This window comes from Astyanax mexicanus, chromosome 1 (genome assembly GCF_023375975.1).
Source record: "Astyanax mexicanus isolate ESR-SI-001 chromosome 1, AstMex3_surface, whole genome shotgun sequence".
In the NCBI taxonomy this organism is placed as follows: Eukaryota; Metazoa; Chordata; class Actinopteri; order Characiformes; family Acestrorhamphidae; genus Astyanax; species Astyanax mexicanus.
Window position 1 is genome coordinate 122183424 of NC_064408.1, and position 15814 is coordinate 122199237.

The following is a 15814-nucleotide window of genomic DNA, read 5'->3' on the forward strand; positions in this document are numbered from 1 at the left end:
CTCTATAAGCCTTATCTAATCTTTGTACTAAAGCTTTTTGCATCATTGAATAATTTCATTCTTATTACATGTTAATTTTACTTTATCATCATATATCAGATACTGTAAATATTCTAATCCTAATGATCTGAGAGTTCTGATTGGTTCATATCGCTGCATCATATATCAGATACTGTAAATATTCTAATCCTAATGATCTGAGGATTCTGATTGGTTCATATCGCTGCATCATATATCAGATACTGTAAATATTCTAATCTTAATGATCTGAGGATTCTGATTGGTTCGTATATCAGGTGCTGTTTTCTGATGCAGGTTCCTCTTCTCCTCTGTTCCTCAGATTATGAAGATAAGCAGCTGGAGAAACCCCTGAAGCTGGTGCTGAAGGTCGGGGGCAGTGAGGTGACGGAGCTCTCCGGATCGGGACACGACTCCAGCTACTACGATGATCGCTCCGACCACGAGCGCCACAAAGAGAAGAAGAAGAAAAAGAAGAAGAAGTCTGAGAAGGAGAAGGACAAGCATGTGGACGATGAGGAGAGGAGGAGGAGGAAGGTAGGAGGAGGAAGATCATGTGATGGGTGGGATGTGTTAATACAGTGTTTTACAGTGTCAGATAGAGCCTGACTGGTTATGTTCCCTTTCGTTTCAAGAAATTATGGCAGAAATATCCACCATGCCCTGTTCTCGAAGTGTCTCAGTGCCCCTTTATTGAGTTTACATCAGAGAAGTGGATTTGCAGTTTGTTTTTAATAATAAATCATTGACATTTCCATTAAATTACAGCAATTAACAGTAGCAGAGCCCAGCACTGTTACAATTTTGTTTAGCATAAATAAATATTTTGCTACATTCTAATTTATGCCAATTATTCTGTGCATCCCTAACTCATGGAAAAGAATGAGAACAGTTTTAAATCATATTAACATGAAAAAAAATGACCTTGCACATGGTATTTTGCACCCTGCGAGTCCTGAAAGAAGAGTAAGAAGAGACTTTTGTTCAAAAACACAATCAAACCGACAATACAACACAGACCCCCATTTCCCCAAATTCCCTAAAGAATCATAAAATACTCATTCATACCTTCAGGAAATAAATCAATTTTTATTTCTTTAGAAAAAAATCCAAATTCCCCTGTGGGATTGAGCTGTCAGCCTCTCATTGGCTGAGTATGTGACCTTCAGTACTTGGAGTGTTCTCATTGGTTGTTTTGTAATCATGTGTGTTTTAAAAACTGGGATGTTACTAACTTTTGCTGCTGGTTTTTACTATTTTTGACTATTTTATACAAGATTCTGAAACAATATATTGTGCACCCCTAATCACCATAATTGACAATTTTACGTTAAAATATGACAAGAGAGCTTCGTACAGAGTGTCGTAAAGAGTTAATGCAGCAAACAGAACACAGTAACAAAACGTGGTCAATTACAGTGTGAATAAAGAGCTACTTATTCATCTGACAGCTAAGCTCAGCTCCTCCTTATAACCCAGACGACCGGTCTGTTTCAGACACAGCTGCCAGTTTAATACGTTCACTTCAAAGTGTAGCTCCGCCTTCTTTCTTTTTTTTTTTTTACAATATATTAAAATAAAATTTGTTCTATGGGTAAATGAAGATCAGAATATTAAAAATGATGGAAGTTCACCTCGGATGTTCTCTGTGTTTCCCAGGAGGAGAAGAAGAAGAAACGAGAGAGAGCAGTTAGAGAATGCGGCTAACGCTACAGCGGGTTAATGATCGGTAAGTTGATCGGCCATGTCTGTCAGATATCCAATATGTTAATTATGTCAGTATTGGGTCCGATATTGATATTATATAGGATCGGTCCCATCTCTACATGATACAATTAGTTGTGGAATGCTTTAATAGCTTTTAGTCACGTAAGACTGTAAGAATAAAAGTCATGAAAAGAATGTATGATATATAAGGATTAAAAAAAAAAGATAAAATCAGAATAGAAATATTTTTGTCTCCAGGAGATTACATGTATAAATGTGCATTAACATTAATAAAAACTACTTAGAACCCTGAAAAAATGGTATTTGTTACCTGTCCCCCAATCTCTAACTATAAACTTTACCATGAAATATAATTATTAAAATCCTTCAGAGACGTAATTTTTTTGCATTGTTGTGACTCCACAAAAAAAAAATCCATAATATTTAAATTAAAATACACATTTTAGTTGTGTCCCTAGGTTTCACTCAGTCCTGTTACCGTAACACATTCCCCTGATCATCTGAAACATCTAGAACATTCTACAACAGGAAGTCACATCTACAACAGGAAGTGACAGCTGCTTCATTTGATGAAGATCATGGGAAGATCAAAATTAAGTTCCTTCATTAGTTTTTCTGTATATTTGATCTTATTATAACAATGACTGAGGAGCTCAATCTCAACACTCAGTCCTGTTACCCTAAATTAATTCTGAGATTTTAATTATTTGTGTCCTCATGCTATTAGCATAGCCACCATTTAGCTATTTTTCATGTTTTTGCTAATTCTATGCTAAAAACTCATTCCTGTTACCTTGGACTGAGTTTTAGTAACAGGAATGAGAGTTTCAGTAACAGGAATGAGAGTTTCAGTAACAGGAATGAGTTCCAGTAACAGGAGTGAGTATTGGTTTTAGTTAGTTTAAACCACTTTTTCCCTATTCTGTTTGGTTCATCATTTATCCATTTGTTTAATAAATGATATGATAATAAATTTGTTCGATTTCAGGTTTGGGTCTACCTGAAAAGATAAAATTAGATTTGCATATTTTAGAAAAACACAATGTGCATGCATATATATATATATATATATATATATATATATATATATATATATACATATATAGTGATTGTTTTGTCATTAGTATCAATTATTTGAATATCAAGTCGACCATTTCTTAAAATAAAGACTTTTTAGTGGGAAAATCAAAGTAATTAATCAACTTGATTTTAAACATGCCTTTTAAATGTCACATGAGTTTTATAACCATCTTCAGACTAGAAACCTTGTAAAAAATTAAGTAAATCTGCCTGAGTTTGATCAGTACATGTTTTTAATAGCTCAGAGTTGAAAAAAGATTTTTAAAAATAACATTATATCTAATGTTTCCACAAAATACTAAATGGAATATATACAAACAGCAATATGTGTGCCATTTTTTCAGATCAGTATATTACGTATGGTATTATTGAATAGAATAGAATTGTTATTGTGTGTAATTTTATTTCCATTTTCCTCTTATTCTGTATATTTATACATGTTAATTATTATTAGAATACTAGATTGGCTCTGCAGTGTGAAGGAGCAGCAGCCAGGCCAGATTTAGCTCTGGAAGTGGTATTTTTAGCTCAAATAATCAAATATTAATTCTGTATGTACATAAGAGCCATAGATAAAACAGCCGAGATGTTCTGACCCGCCGGACGTTACTTCACTCTGTGTACTTTAGTGAGAATCTGGGAGGAATGGTTCGGAAAAAAACTAAAAATAGTACAATGTTTTGGCCTGGTTCGAGGTCCTTCACCCCAAGCCGGACAAGGCAGAGGTTCTGGGTGACTCAGCTAATGTCTGATGAAGGCTGGTTTGGTTTTAAATGCAGTTTCTGTGCAGAGAAGACAAAATATTAAAATTTTTAAATGTAGTTTTATTAGAGCTTTGCTTTGATTCCTTTAACATCCATTAACCCAACCCAAATGATGACTTTAGGGCCATAAATGACTTTCTATAACCAAACAGAAACAGTAGATAAAGACCATATTGGAAGAAAAGTTTAAGCTACATTTAAAGGGCCATAGAATTTACTATATTGTCAAAAGTATCTTGGATGGATTCAAACTTCTCAGCCATGTAAACTCTCCATTCCATGAAGATCTGTATGCTCTACTGTTCTTGCAACACTTTTCTTATCTTATATCTGGACAAAGAGAAGTTTTAAAATGACATGGCGACCAAACATGACAACCAACCAATTTTCAAGTATAAGCTTATAATCTGGGGCGTTTTATATTCCGAAAAAGTACTATTTATATTATTATTTATTTACTATTTCTATATTATAAGTATTTAGACAGTAATCACGGCATGTCGAGTAAAAAAAACAGTAAATCTATACTGCTACACAACCTATACACTGACTTTTCATTATATCCAAGTATCCAAGTTTCTATACTGGCGTGGTGAGCGGGTAATGCTAATGCTGCTCCAGCAGTGGTAGCTGGGGTTCACAGAATGTGAAAATGTTATACTTTTTGAAGCAGTTGCTTCAAATATATATATATATATATATATATATATATATATATATATATATATATATATATATATATATATATATACAAGGATATTAGACTTAATGGTAGAGGATACATCCCCTTCTTTTGGAAACTGGTCCACATAGCAGTTTTCTAACATAATAACGACCCCAAACACAAACAAACCTCCAAGATGAAAACTTTAGGTCTCCAGACCTAAACCCAATTGAGCGCCTTGTGGGGCATCCTCAATCAGAGGCTAGGGGTGCTGCTGCACCCAGCCTTAGTGCTGGAGAAACACCACTTAAAACTCACCCAACAGACAAAATATTAGAAACCTAAGCTTACTGTAAATAAATGGAAGCGCTTTATTCACCCGAATAAACTTTATTCAGGAGAGAAATCTGTGTAGATTAATATACAGTGCTCGTTTGACTTTAAAAGTAAATGTTTTCTTTACTTCCCCCCCAGCTTCTCCGTTAGAAGGGAAACATGGCAATACTCTTTCTCACTTCAATGTAGGCATCCTTACTAGTGTTGCATAATGCGCCTTGTAATCCAGGGCATCTTATTTTTCGAAAAGTACTAAAGTATTTAGACAGTAAGGGCTGTGTGTTGAGTAAAAAAACAGTAAATCTATACTACTACACAACTGATAGTGCTTAGCGTGGTTAATGGCTAATGCTAATACTGCTCCAGCAATGCTAGACAGGGTTAGCAGCAGGCTACAGGCCTATAATACTCACCTCTGAATGGCGAAAGATAATGCTAGTACTGCTCCTGCAGTGCTAGCCAGGTTAAGCTACAGCCAATAATACTTACCTCTGAATGGTGAAAGAGCTAGTGCGTAGCACAGTTAGCGGCTAATGCTAATGCTGCTCCAGTCTGGGTGCTGGAGAACTAAACTGAAACTCCTGTATAACTCTGTACTTCAGCAGAGTGACTTTACTGCTCCTTAATACCTGACTGATAGAATTCATACATAAGGAGCACCGGATTATAAGGAGCTCTGATGATTTTTTTGGAAAATTAAAGGATTTTAAGTGCACCTTATAGTGCAGAAAATATAGTAATTAAGTATTTGCAGAAATGCAGAGGTTGTACTCACTTTTGTTGGACACTGTATAATACAGATCTGTACAAATCTATTTAAACCCAAGGCTTATGTCACGTTACAGTATGTTGCATCAGACAGCCTTATACAGCATAACCATCACAATGCAGAATAGGACTCTCTGGAGCAGATAAATAAATATGAATCTATTGGCACTGTACCCAATGCCAGGTGTGGGCTATAGAGGGGTAGAAGCTTCAGGTGACCCAGAACCCTCAGTCTAGGGTCACAGCAGGCCAAACACCAAACCCAGCTCCCAGTTCTGGGCCTGGATCCATCAGTACTGGTGTGATCCCTCTGAAAGCATCAGTCCAGAGCATTGGATTTGCCTGCTTCAGTAATACGATCACAGTAGGAGGGGTGATGATTTGGCGGGGTAACCTAAAATAACCCCCTGTTCTGCTGAATATGCTATATGCCCTCAAGATTCATTTTTAGGCCTTTTGAGGAACCACTAAAATAGCTGATCAGGTCTATTTGTATAATATTTTATAAAACAGCTACACTGTAAACCCACGATATGTTTAAAATCAAATAAATGAAGTCTGTTTTATGTAATAATGGATATATTCTGTTTTATGTAATAATGGATATTTACTGTCCCTACCTAAAGAAGGGACAGTAAATATCCATTATTACATAAAACAGACTTAATTTATTTGATAATATGATGATCTGAAACATCAGATCAATATGGTTACGTATGTAATTAAAGATGATCTCAGAACTCTTTTTATTGTGTCAAAAAAATGCATGCAAACATAGAAATATAGGTAAATACTTTTCACAGCACTAAACAACATCCTTACCAATATATCAGCCTAATTTACATATTGAAATACTACACAACATTCCAGCTCAGCTGCACTCAGAGAGAGAGAGTGTTAGTGTGTGTATGTGAGGGGGGGAGTGTGTGTTTGAGAGTCTGTTTGTTAGAAGTGTGTGTGGTGGGTGTGTGTGAGTTTATGAGTGTACGAGAGAGGCAGACGGAGAGTGTGTGTGATGCAAGGGTGCATGTGTTTGGAAAAAAGTGTGTGTGTGTATTAGCATGACTGTGTGTGAGTAAGTATATTGTGTGTGTTTGTGTGTGAGAGATATCCTGTGTATGTATGAGTGAGTGTATTTTGTGTGTGTAAGATTATGTGCGATACTGTGTGTGAATGCGTGAGTGTATAGTGTGTGTGTGTGTAATACTGTGTGTGTGTGTGTAGTGTTGGAGCACTGCTGCTCCACTCATCATCCCTCCACACACAGGATTCCCGCGCCTGGTTCACACGGGCTGTCCGCTGTGTATCACGCAGCTTTCACGCAGACTATCAGCCCCTGATCACGCGTCCACTTCCTCCTGATTGGCTGCCGCCTCCCCACACCGCGGCCTGTGATTGGTCGGCGGTGAAAGCACGCTCTCTCGTGCTGTGAAATGTCTGAATTAAAGTGATAACAGTGGAAGCGCGTGCCTCCATCCCCTCAGTCCGCCCTGACGGCCCTTTAAACGCGCGCGAGCAGCTTTTACAGGGTTACACTCCGCTTTTACACACTTTTTTTTTCATAGCTTTCAGATAGATAATGCTTTTAGCCTGACGACATGACTCATTTGCATCGTGGCTCTTCCCTGCATAGCAATGTAAGTAAAAGAAAATACTAATTCAAAAATAAAAATAATATATTTCTCTGATTAATTTGGCTGTTTTAACTTATTATTAATTATTAATGTGGATTATTTGGTATATAAACACAGTTTAATGCGCGTTAAAGAGTTTTGTCACTAAGCCAGAGGGATGTGGTGGAGTTATGTGCCAGTTGGCAGATCCGTTGGTATTTTCTCCGCCCGTTTTCCGCCAGGCCACGCCTTTCCGCACGACGATTGGCTGATCTGCACGTCTGTCAGCGAGTGCGCGGCTTTAGAAGCACTTCGCCAGCCAATCAGAGCGCGGGATTTTCGGGCCTTGCCGGAAAACAGGTGTGAAATAAAGTGAGTGCAGGCTGCTGTGTTTAAACTAGGTGAAGGGTCAGGATTACTTCAGTGAAGGCTGAATGGCTGTGTTTATATTTATATATTTTAGTATTTTTATATATTTTATAGTGTTTAAAAAGAAAAATAGCATCTAAAAGTGTGAGTGGAGAATTTTAAAATAGTTCTATACTTAAAAATTAGTCCTAAATGAAAAATAATTTAAATTATTTAATAAAAATATATAAAAATATAAAAAAATGTTTTTTTTAGTCTAAAACCATTTGATTTTAATGCATAAATTAATATAATTGTTTTTAAAATAGTCATTAAATAAAATCTTAATAAACATATGAATTTCTACTTAAAGTTATACATACATATTTAATGCAAAGATTAAAATATGTGCACATGAATGTATGTATACATATCTAAATACTTTAAATGTGCATTTAGTACTGTATAAAACCTAATTTGTTCCTAACATTTAATAAAAAAACATTATTCATTAAAAAAATAGTAATTTTTTTTTATCTGCTTAAAAGGCACGTAAACATACATTTATACCTTGTTGTCTACAGATTGCTCGCAAAAATATATTTGTGTATTTAGCTAATATAGCATATTTCAACATTTAAATACTTTGAGTGGAGTTTTTCATACATGTTTCAATTTACAGATTACAGCATTAATTAATGATATATTAATTTCAATATTCTAATATATTACAGCATTAATACAATTTCTATTTTTGGGTTTAAACCATTAATGCATTAGTAATTTCTAAAACTAGTCATTAGCATAAAAAAAAAATTGTCATTATTCGACTCAAAAAGCACAAATATAAAAAAATAAATTAAAAAAAGTCCAAACTGAATGCAAAAAAAATGTATATATGTGTATAATGTGTATATAATAGTGTTTTTAAATATTGTTAGCATCTAAATACTTCAGAACTATGAGAACTAGAATTAGTCCTATATTCTACAGCAGTCATTTTTAGCACTTATTTCAGTGTTAAAGCATTAGTCTGTATTCAAAAATATATATTTTTAGCCTTTTTAAACTATTTAGCCTTTAATCTCCTCATATGCATATTTAATGCCAAAATAGGAAATATATAAACCAGCAGTAAAGTAGTATTGTTTCTGATCAGCTGTGTTTATTGGTGTATTTCTGTACAGGATGTTCTGCTGGATGGAAGCCTGGAGGACTGGACGGATCTGCAGGCGGTGGAAGCGCTGGTATCTATGAGGAGTAAATGTAAAGGTAGAAGTTTCCGGCGTAAAGAGCCTCGGCCCCTGACGCCCTCCTCGGATTCCTGTGAGGAGTCGTTGTGTTCAGGTCCTGCTGATTTCCAGGACTCTGCTTTGGTAAGTGCTGCTGATCTACACACTGAGAATTTTATTTTATCTAATTCGCTGGTTTGAATCCCTGCCATGCAGCTTGCCATTAGCTGCCGGAGCCCTGAGAGAGCACAATTGGCCTTGCTCTCTCTTGCTCTGGTACAGTAGATGGCGTTCTTTCCCCTCATCACTCCTAGGGTGATGTGGATCAGCACAAGGCTGCATCTGTGAGCTGATGTATCAGAACCGAGTCGCTGCGCTTTCCTCCGAGCGTTAGCGCTGTGATGCTACTCGGCAATGCTGCATCAGCAGCAGTTCAAAAAGAGGCGGATTCTGACTTCACATGTATCACAGGAGGCATGTGTTAGTCTTTACCCTCCTGGTGTTGGGGGATCACTAGTGATAGGGGGAGTCCTAATGAGTGGGTTGGGTAATTGTCTGTGTAAATTGGGGAGAAAATGGGATAAAAATGAGAAAAAATTGCCAAAAAAGTGCCAAAATTGATGAAAACCTGCAAAAAAAACATGCAGTTCAGCTCTTGTCTGTCTTATCACTTCAAAATGGCAGAAACAACAAAACAGTGGATTTTCAATCTGGAATATTCTGATATTTAGTAAGTAAATGTATTCTGATCATTTAGGATTGTAAAATTATATAAGATTGTTATAAGAATGTTCATATAAAGATCATATAACATATTTCTACACATTTTTACTAGCACTGCACAATATATCATTTTAGCATCATTAATTTTGCTTAATACAAAAAGAAAATTGATTATCATTTTATTGTCCATGACTTATGTACTAGATGCAGATAACATATCAGCTAATATTGCCCAGTAATAACTGTAATATTCCAATCATCCATACACAGAGTGCATTATTGTGGAATGATATAATGACGTGTAATGTTCTTTTATTTCACCTTTTTTTGCTTAGTTTGCAATATCAAATAACATAATATTATTATTTATATGTTTTTTTTTATATATATATATTTAATAGTTAGCTTCACTGTAGCAAAATCACTTATGACATTCCTTCTTACAAAAGACTGAATAATTTATACTAAAGAATTATGCTTTCGAAGAAAAGCAAGGCAAAAATATATTTAGTATATTATATTTAATTTATGCAATAATTAGTGTATTTTTAAACATGCAAAAAAAAATGCAGTTCTGCTTGTGTCTTTCTTATCGCTCCAAAATGGCAGAAACAGCAAAACAGGAGAGTTTCGATCTTGTATTTTGGTATCATAGAAACACAGTATCACATTTTTAGAATTAAAAAAATGGTTTTCATTAAAAATATATATTTTAAATATGTTTTTGTTTCTGTCTCTTAGAAATAATAAATTTTAAAGCAAAAATAAAGCTAATTATTTATATTTCTTCAACGTGTGCAATAAAATTGGCTTAAAAAAATATATTTTTTATTTATTCCAAATAATTTGACCTTACATGTGGTCATTATCTCTTTCTAATAGACGCTCCAGTGCATGACCCCGCCCTACAGCCCTCCAGCGACTGAAGCAGTTCAGATCAGCACACTGGAGGGTTTGGATCCCGGCGCTCGACCCGCCTCCCCGCCGCCATCGGGCCGAGCCATCAGTGTGATCCGACACACATCTGACCCGCTGCCCGACCGGACCTGCACCCTTAACCTCCAACCCAGCCCTCCCAGCTTCAGTTTCCAGTCTGGCAGCGAGACGGGGGCAAATCAGGACTCTCCGAACCCCGGCACCCCCACCCTGCCCACTGCCCCACCAGCCCCACCCTCCGTAACTCTACCCAGCCCTGGAGCTCCTCCTGCCAGCATGTCCTCAGTAGCACTATTCCAGATCCTTCCACTCACGCCCCCCATTAACGCCCCACCCCCGCCCGCCGCTAACCCCTCCGGACCCCCGGCCGTTTTGGTCTGCGGTTCTGTGGTGGGCAGTCAGGCTCCCGCCGGCCCCATCGTGGTTCTCCTGCCTCAGCCAGCTATGGTTTTGACCACCAGCACCGGGTGTAAGTTCACTGCCATCGCCCCTGCCCCGGGTCACGGCACCACTTTTACAAAGACTGCTCCCCCGCCCGAACCGCCCAGGCCGCGCTGCCACGTCTGCACCCACCCCGACTGCGGCAAGACCTACTTCAAGAGCTCACATCTCAAAGCTCACCTGCGGACTCATACAGGTGAGGGGTCTTATTTTAGTGATCTATAGGTGATCTTTGTGCTGTCAGTCTGTCTTTGCTATCGTAACGACAGGAAACGAACACCTTGCACAACTCAAAACTTAAAATAAACCAATCAGCGTGTCACTTGCTCATAATTCACGTTAAGAGCCAGGTGAGCTCTGAGCTCTGATTTTGGCAGATTGCTATTTTAACTGCGCAGCCATCAGCTCTCTGGACGTGTCAACATTTTCTTAGTGGAGGAAACTGATCTGTTTGTTCACATTTGTTCTTTCTGTTTATCGTTGATGCAAATGTTGAGTTAGTGCACTGCTGTGTGACCATGTGTGTAATGAGTGGGGATGTACTTACATTTGGAACATTGCCAAGATAGCAATTAACGTCTGACTGTCGTCGTCTGTCTAGGTTTTTATGGAAATGGCTGAAATAACAAAAAAGATGCAGAGCTTTCAGATCTTAGATAATGCAAAGAAAACAAGTTCATATTCATAAAGTTTTAAGAGTTCAGAAATCAATATTTGGGTGGAATAACCCTGGTTTTTAATCACAGTTTTCATGCATCTTGGCATCATGTTCTCCTCCACCAGTCTTACACACTGCTTTTGGATAACTTTATGCTTGGTTATGCTTAGTTCAGCTTGGTTTGATGGTTTGTGATCATCCATCTTCCTCTTCATTAAATTCCAGAGGTTTTCAATTTGGTGAAATCAAAGAAACTCATCATTTTTAAGTGCTCTCTTATCACGTTTTATTTATTAGTTTATAAGTTATTTATTAAGTTTTATCCAGATTTGGATACAGCTTTCTCTAGTTTGCAGGGTTATTGCAGATTTTGATTTTGAGGGTGTCAAGACTGTGATGTAACAGTTTTGGGGTTTTGATGCATGGATAAACACACTTTGACTTCATTGTCTATTCATCGTTAGCATCATTAGCATTAGCACTTCTAATCAAACTACTACTCTGATTCCCCCCTCAGGTGAGAAGCCGTTTACCTGTCAGTGGGACGGCTGCGGGAGGCGCTTCTCTCGCTCGGACGAACTTTCCCGCCACCGGCGATCACACACCGGCGAAAAGCGCTTCTCCTGCCCCATCTGCCACAGTCGCTTCATGCGCAGCGACCACCTGTCCAAACACGCCCGGCGCCATCTAATGGCCAGGAGGACTCCCGCCTGGCAGACGGAGCTTAACCGACTTCACAGTATCGCCAGCGGGGGGCGCACTATCCTCCCTCTCCATCCAAAACCCAGGAGCTGAGGAACGGACTCGGACCCAACAGGGTCTACTAAGAACTTCAAAGCGTTTGACATTGTTTCCATGGATTTTGGGGGTCCTACACTGTACTTCACAATGTACTTTACAATTTACTCGGCCTTGGCCAGACATTTTCTTTTCTTTTTATATATAAATGAATAGTTTGGATGTATTGTATGACCTGCAGTTTATTTAGACCAATGTTATGCATTTGTTAAATTCACAGCTCTGTTCTGGGAGCTGCGTCATTGGTTGAAGTTTAGGTAATCTCAGATTTTGCTATTTAGCTTTCAGTAATGGTAAAATGTGAGTTTAAACACCATATTGTTTCTGTCCAATGAAAAACATTTCTTCAAAACAGCAACTTTACAGGAGAGAGAAAAAACCTTGTAAATTTTCAATGGAATTCAATGTAAAAAGAATTTATTTCAGGTCATTTTGAAGAGTTTCTATTGGTCGGTTCATCAGGAAATTTTGGCACAGTGTAAGAGACAGTTTGTCTGTTCAAATTATGTAGTAAACTAAAAATCAAACAAAATGGAGATAAGTGTTTTTAATTGGACAGTGACGATATTCACCCTCAATATCAGCATATTCCCTGTTCTGGGGTTAATAATGCGTGTTCTATTATGTTAACATTCATAAAGTTGCCGCCTTCCACTACTTAATAGAGGATAAAAGTCTTGTTATTACATCCATCATTGATTGAAGTTACAGAGGCAGCACAACTGAATGTTTAACCTCTAGGGGACGTCATAGTCAAGTTTCCAACAGCAAAAGTGTAATTGTGCCAAAGTATCAAGAGTACCTTTAATATTAGTGGGTCTAAGCATCTAAGAGAGTTTATAACAGGTGTCAGGAAGGAGGCGGGGCTTAATATCAGGAGGAGGTGTAGCAGAGAGTTTTTTACGTCTCAATTCGTTGGTTCAACCAATGGAAGTGTTAGCATTCATAAAGTTGTCGCCCACCTCTACATAATCGTGGGAAAATTCTTGTAATTACACATTATTATCAATTTAACTGAATTTTCAGCCTCTAAGGAGCGCACTAGCCAGGTTTCTTTAACTCCGCCTCCAGCAACATTACGGGGTTGATAACAAGTGTTAGGAGGCGGGGCTTAGTAAAAGGAGGCGGTAGAGTAGAACATAGCCAATCGAAGACGTACGGAGCCCGGGAGGGGCCGTGGATAAAAAAAACAATTAAATCGAGTGAACGATGTAGCAGTTCGTGCTCACGTTTTCTTTAATTCGAGTGAACGATTTGCAATTCGTGCTCACGATTTCTTTAATTCGTGCTCACGATTTCTGTAATTCGTGCGCACGATTTCTGTAATTCGAGTGAACGATTTCTGTAATTCCTGCTCACGTTTTTATGCAATAAGACAATAAGCTGGGAGGGAAAGGAGCATTTTCTCTCTTGATCTGTTACAGGGGTGCAGTGATGATAATCAGTTATCTACCTTTATAACCTGCTGATATTAATGCACTAGTGTTACAGTTAGATGTACAGTACAGTGAGCAGATTTTGCCTGGTGGTGGAATCTCTACAGCGCGTGGGGGAGAGCCGTCCGCGGCACGGGTTCCCTGGCCGCGAGCGCAGGTCTTCACGGAGCTTATTTACCAACAATATAGACAAATATAGTCAATTCCAGTCATGATTAAAGGAAACAAACATTACTAATGCAGGATAACTGTGTGTTATTAAAACCAGATCAAAACAAAGTTATAATGCAATGTGGAACTGTTTATAATTTCTTATTTTCAACAATAGTATAACGTAAAGAAGTATAATTATATAAATATACAGCTATAAGACTTAGGTCCAAATGTACACTGTAAAAGTTAATAAAGATAATACAAAATTAATGCAAGGTGTGACAGTTGTCTATGAATGGCTCATATAAGAGCTGCTTTAAATATGTAACACTATATAAAATCAAAATAGCTGGTCTAAAATACTATTAATACAATGTATTAAGATATTTAGTAAATAGGCATTTCATATAATAATTTGGATCAATTTGATAATTTATTCCAATATGTTTCCTAAAATAATTAAGTTTCTATATCTGATGAAATGTCCTGAATATCTGCTTATTCTCAAATCACAGTGTCCTGCCCAGAAACATGCCACAAGCTTCAAATAAAAAAATATAATAATTATAAACTTCTTAAATGTATATTTTCTGAATTATGTGTTTATTTATTATACAAATTATTAAAATATAGATTAAATCTATCATAAAAGTAATAATGATGTAACCAGATTTAAGAAGGTGTGCATTTCCTTGGAGGCTGGCTGAATGTTATTTAGAAATTAATAAACACATTTGCACATTGCATTATAACTTTGTTTTGATCTGGTTTTAATAACACACAGTTGTCCTGCATCAGTAAAATGTTTGTTTCCTTTATTCATGACTGGAATTGACTGTATTTGTCTACATTGTTGGTAAATAAGCTCCGTGAAGACCTGCGCGCGCGGCAGGTGTCTGGCGGCGGGGGAACCGATGCCGCGGACGGCTCTCCCCCACGCGCTGTAGAGATTCCACCACCAGGCAAAATCTGCTCACTGTACTGTACATCTAACTGTAACACTAGTGCATTAATAACAGCAGGTTATAAAGGTAGATAACTGATTATCATTACTGCACCCCTGTAACAGATCAAGAGAGAAAATGCTCCTTTCCCTCCGAGCTTCTTGTCTTATTGCGCATAAAAACGTGAGCACGAATTACAGAAATCGTTCACTCGAATTACAGAAATCGTGCGCACGAATTACAGAAATCGTGAGCACGAATTAAAGAAATCGTGAGCACGAATTGCAAATCGTTCACTCGAATTAAAGAAAACGTGAGCACGAACTGCTACATCGTTCACTCGATTTTATTATTTTTTTTATCCACGGCCCCTCCCGGGCTCCGTAAAGACGGGTTCCACCAATGGGAATTTGGAAGGCTGCAAAATTTTCAACCCCTAGGGGGCGCACTATCCACATTTAAAACAAACTAAAAGGGCAATTTACCAGTATTAAATAATTATTGACTAGTTAACTGACTAGTTAACTCTTGCACTTTAAAGCTTAAGTTTTGGGTACAAAAATACAAAAATTAAACATTAAAAATAATAAAAATGGAGACAAAAGATTTTTTTTGTGCGAGGGACGACATGCAAATTGTATATAGTTTATTTCATATTCAACGTTCATTTGATAGGTAAAAGGTAAAAGTCAAATCTAAAATGTGTTTTTTTTTCCTATTTTGTCAGATTTGTAGATGTGTGCTGCTGTATTTGTTGTGAATGTAGAGTGTCTGTTTACAGCCTTGCAGTTTTTTTTGTAAAATTTCAAGTGTAAAATGCTTATTGATCAAAGCTTACATTACTGATGTGAATAATACTAGAAATGTTATATCTTTATATTAAAACACAGACGTCTTGGAACGGAGATTAGTATTGTGTCCCGTGACTTTTGCCATGTCCCATGGATCTTGTCTGTACGCATGGACATTTCTAACCAGAATACACCGGTTACCATCATTACAACTGTATCCATAGTAACAATGGTAGCGTTAGCCTTCTTCGATGTATATATTCCACACTTTACACTTACCATGAGGAACTTATGCAGGTGTGGACGTCCCCATTCTGTCCCCTGAGGTAAAAACACTTCATGATTAGTTTACATACTACTGTTCCATGACTTTTGGCATGAGT

The 15814-nt window shown here is 37.4% G+C and overlaps 1 protein-coding gene across 3 annotated transcripts; it reads left to right on the forward strand.

The window, feature by feature from the left end:
- The first annotated feature begins 1679 nt into the window (after positions 1–1679).
- klf10 (Kruppel-like factor 10) lies at positions 1680–13257 on the forward strand. Of its 3 annotated transcripts, XM_049464900.1 has the most exons (5): positions 6591–6995; positions 7214–7343; positions 8507–8695; positions 10157–10847; positions 11827–13257. In XM_049464900.1, the coding sequence occupies exons 3-5, from the start codon at positions 8573–8575 to the stop codon at positions 12102–12104; spliced, it is 1092 nt and encodes a 363-aa protein (XP_049320857.1). In that variant the 5' UTR covers positions 6591–6995; positions 7214–7343; positions 8507–8572; the 3' UTR covers positions 12105–13257. The 3 variants fall into 3 exon arrangements, with proteins under 3 accessions (XP_049320860.1, XP_049320857.1, XP_049320852.1); XM_049464903.1 differs by lacking the exons at positions 6591–6995; positions 7214–7343 and adding an exon at positions 1680–1747; XM_049464895.1 differs by lacking the exon at positions 7214–7343 and having other exon boundaries at positions 6592–6995.
- The last annotated feature ends 2557 nt before the right edge of the window (positions 13258–15814 follow it).

Excerpts from the sequence above, each read along its gene's own strand:
- klf10 (XM_049464895.1), top strand. The coding sequence starts at position 6,957 with ATGACTCATTTGCATCGTGGCTCTTCCCTGCATAGCAAT. Across the intron at positions 6,996-8,506 it reads GCTCTTCCCTGCATAGCAAT|GATGTTCTGCTGGATGGAAG; the intron begins GTAAGTAAAAGA and ends ATTTCTGTACAG. Across the intron at positions 10,848-11,826 it reads TCACCTGCGGACTCATACAG|GTGAGAAGCCGTTTACCTGT; the intron begins GTGAGGGGTCTT and ends TTCCCCCCTCAG.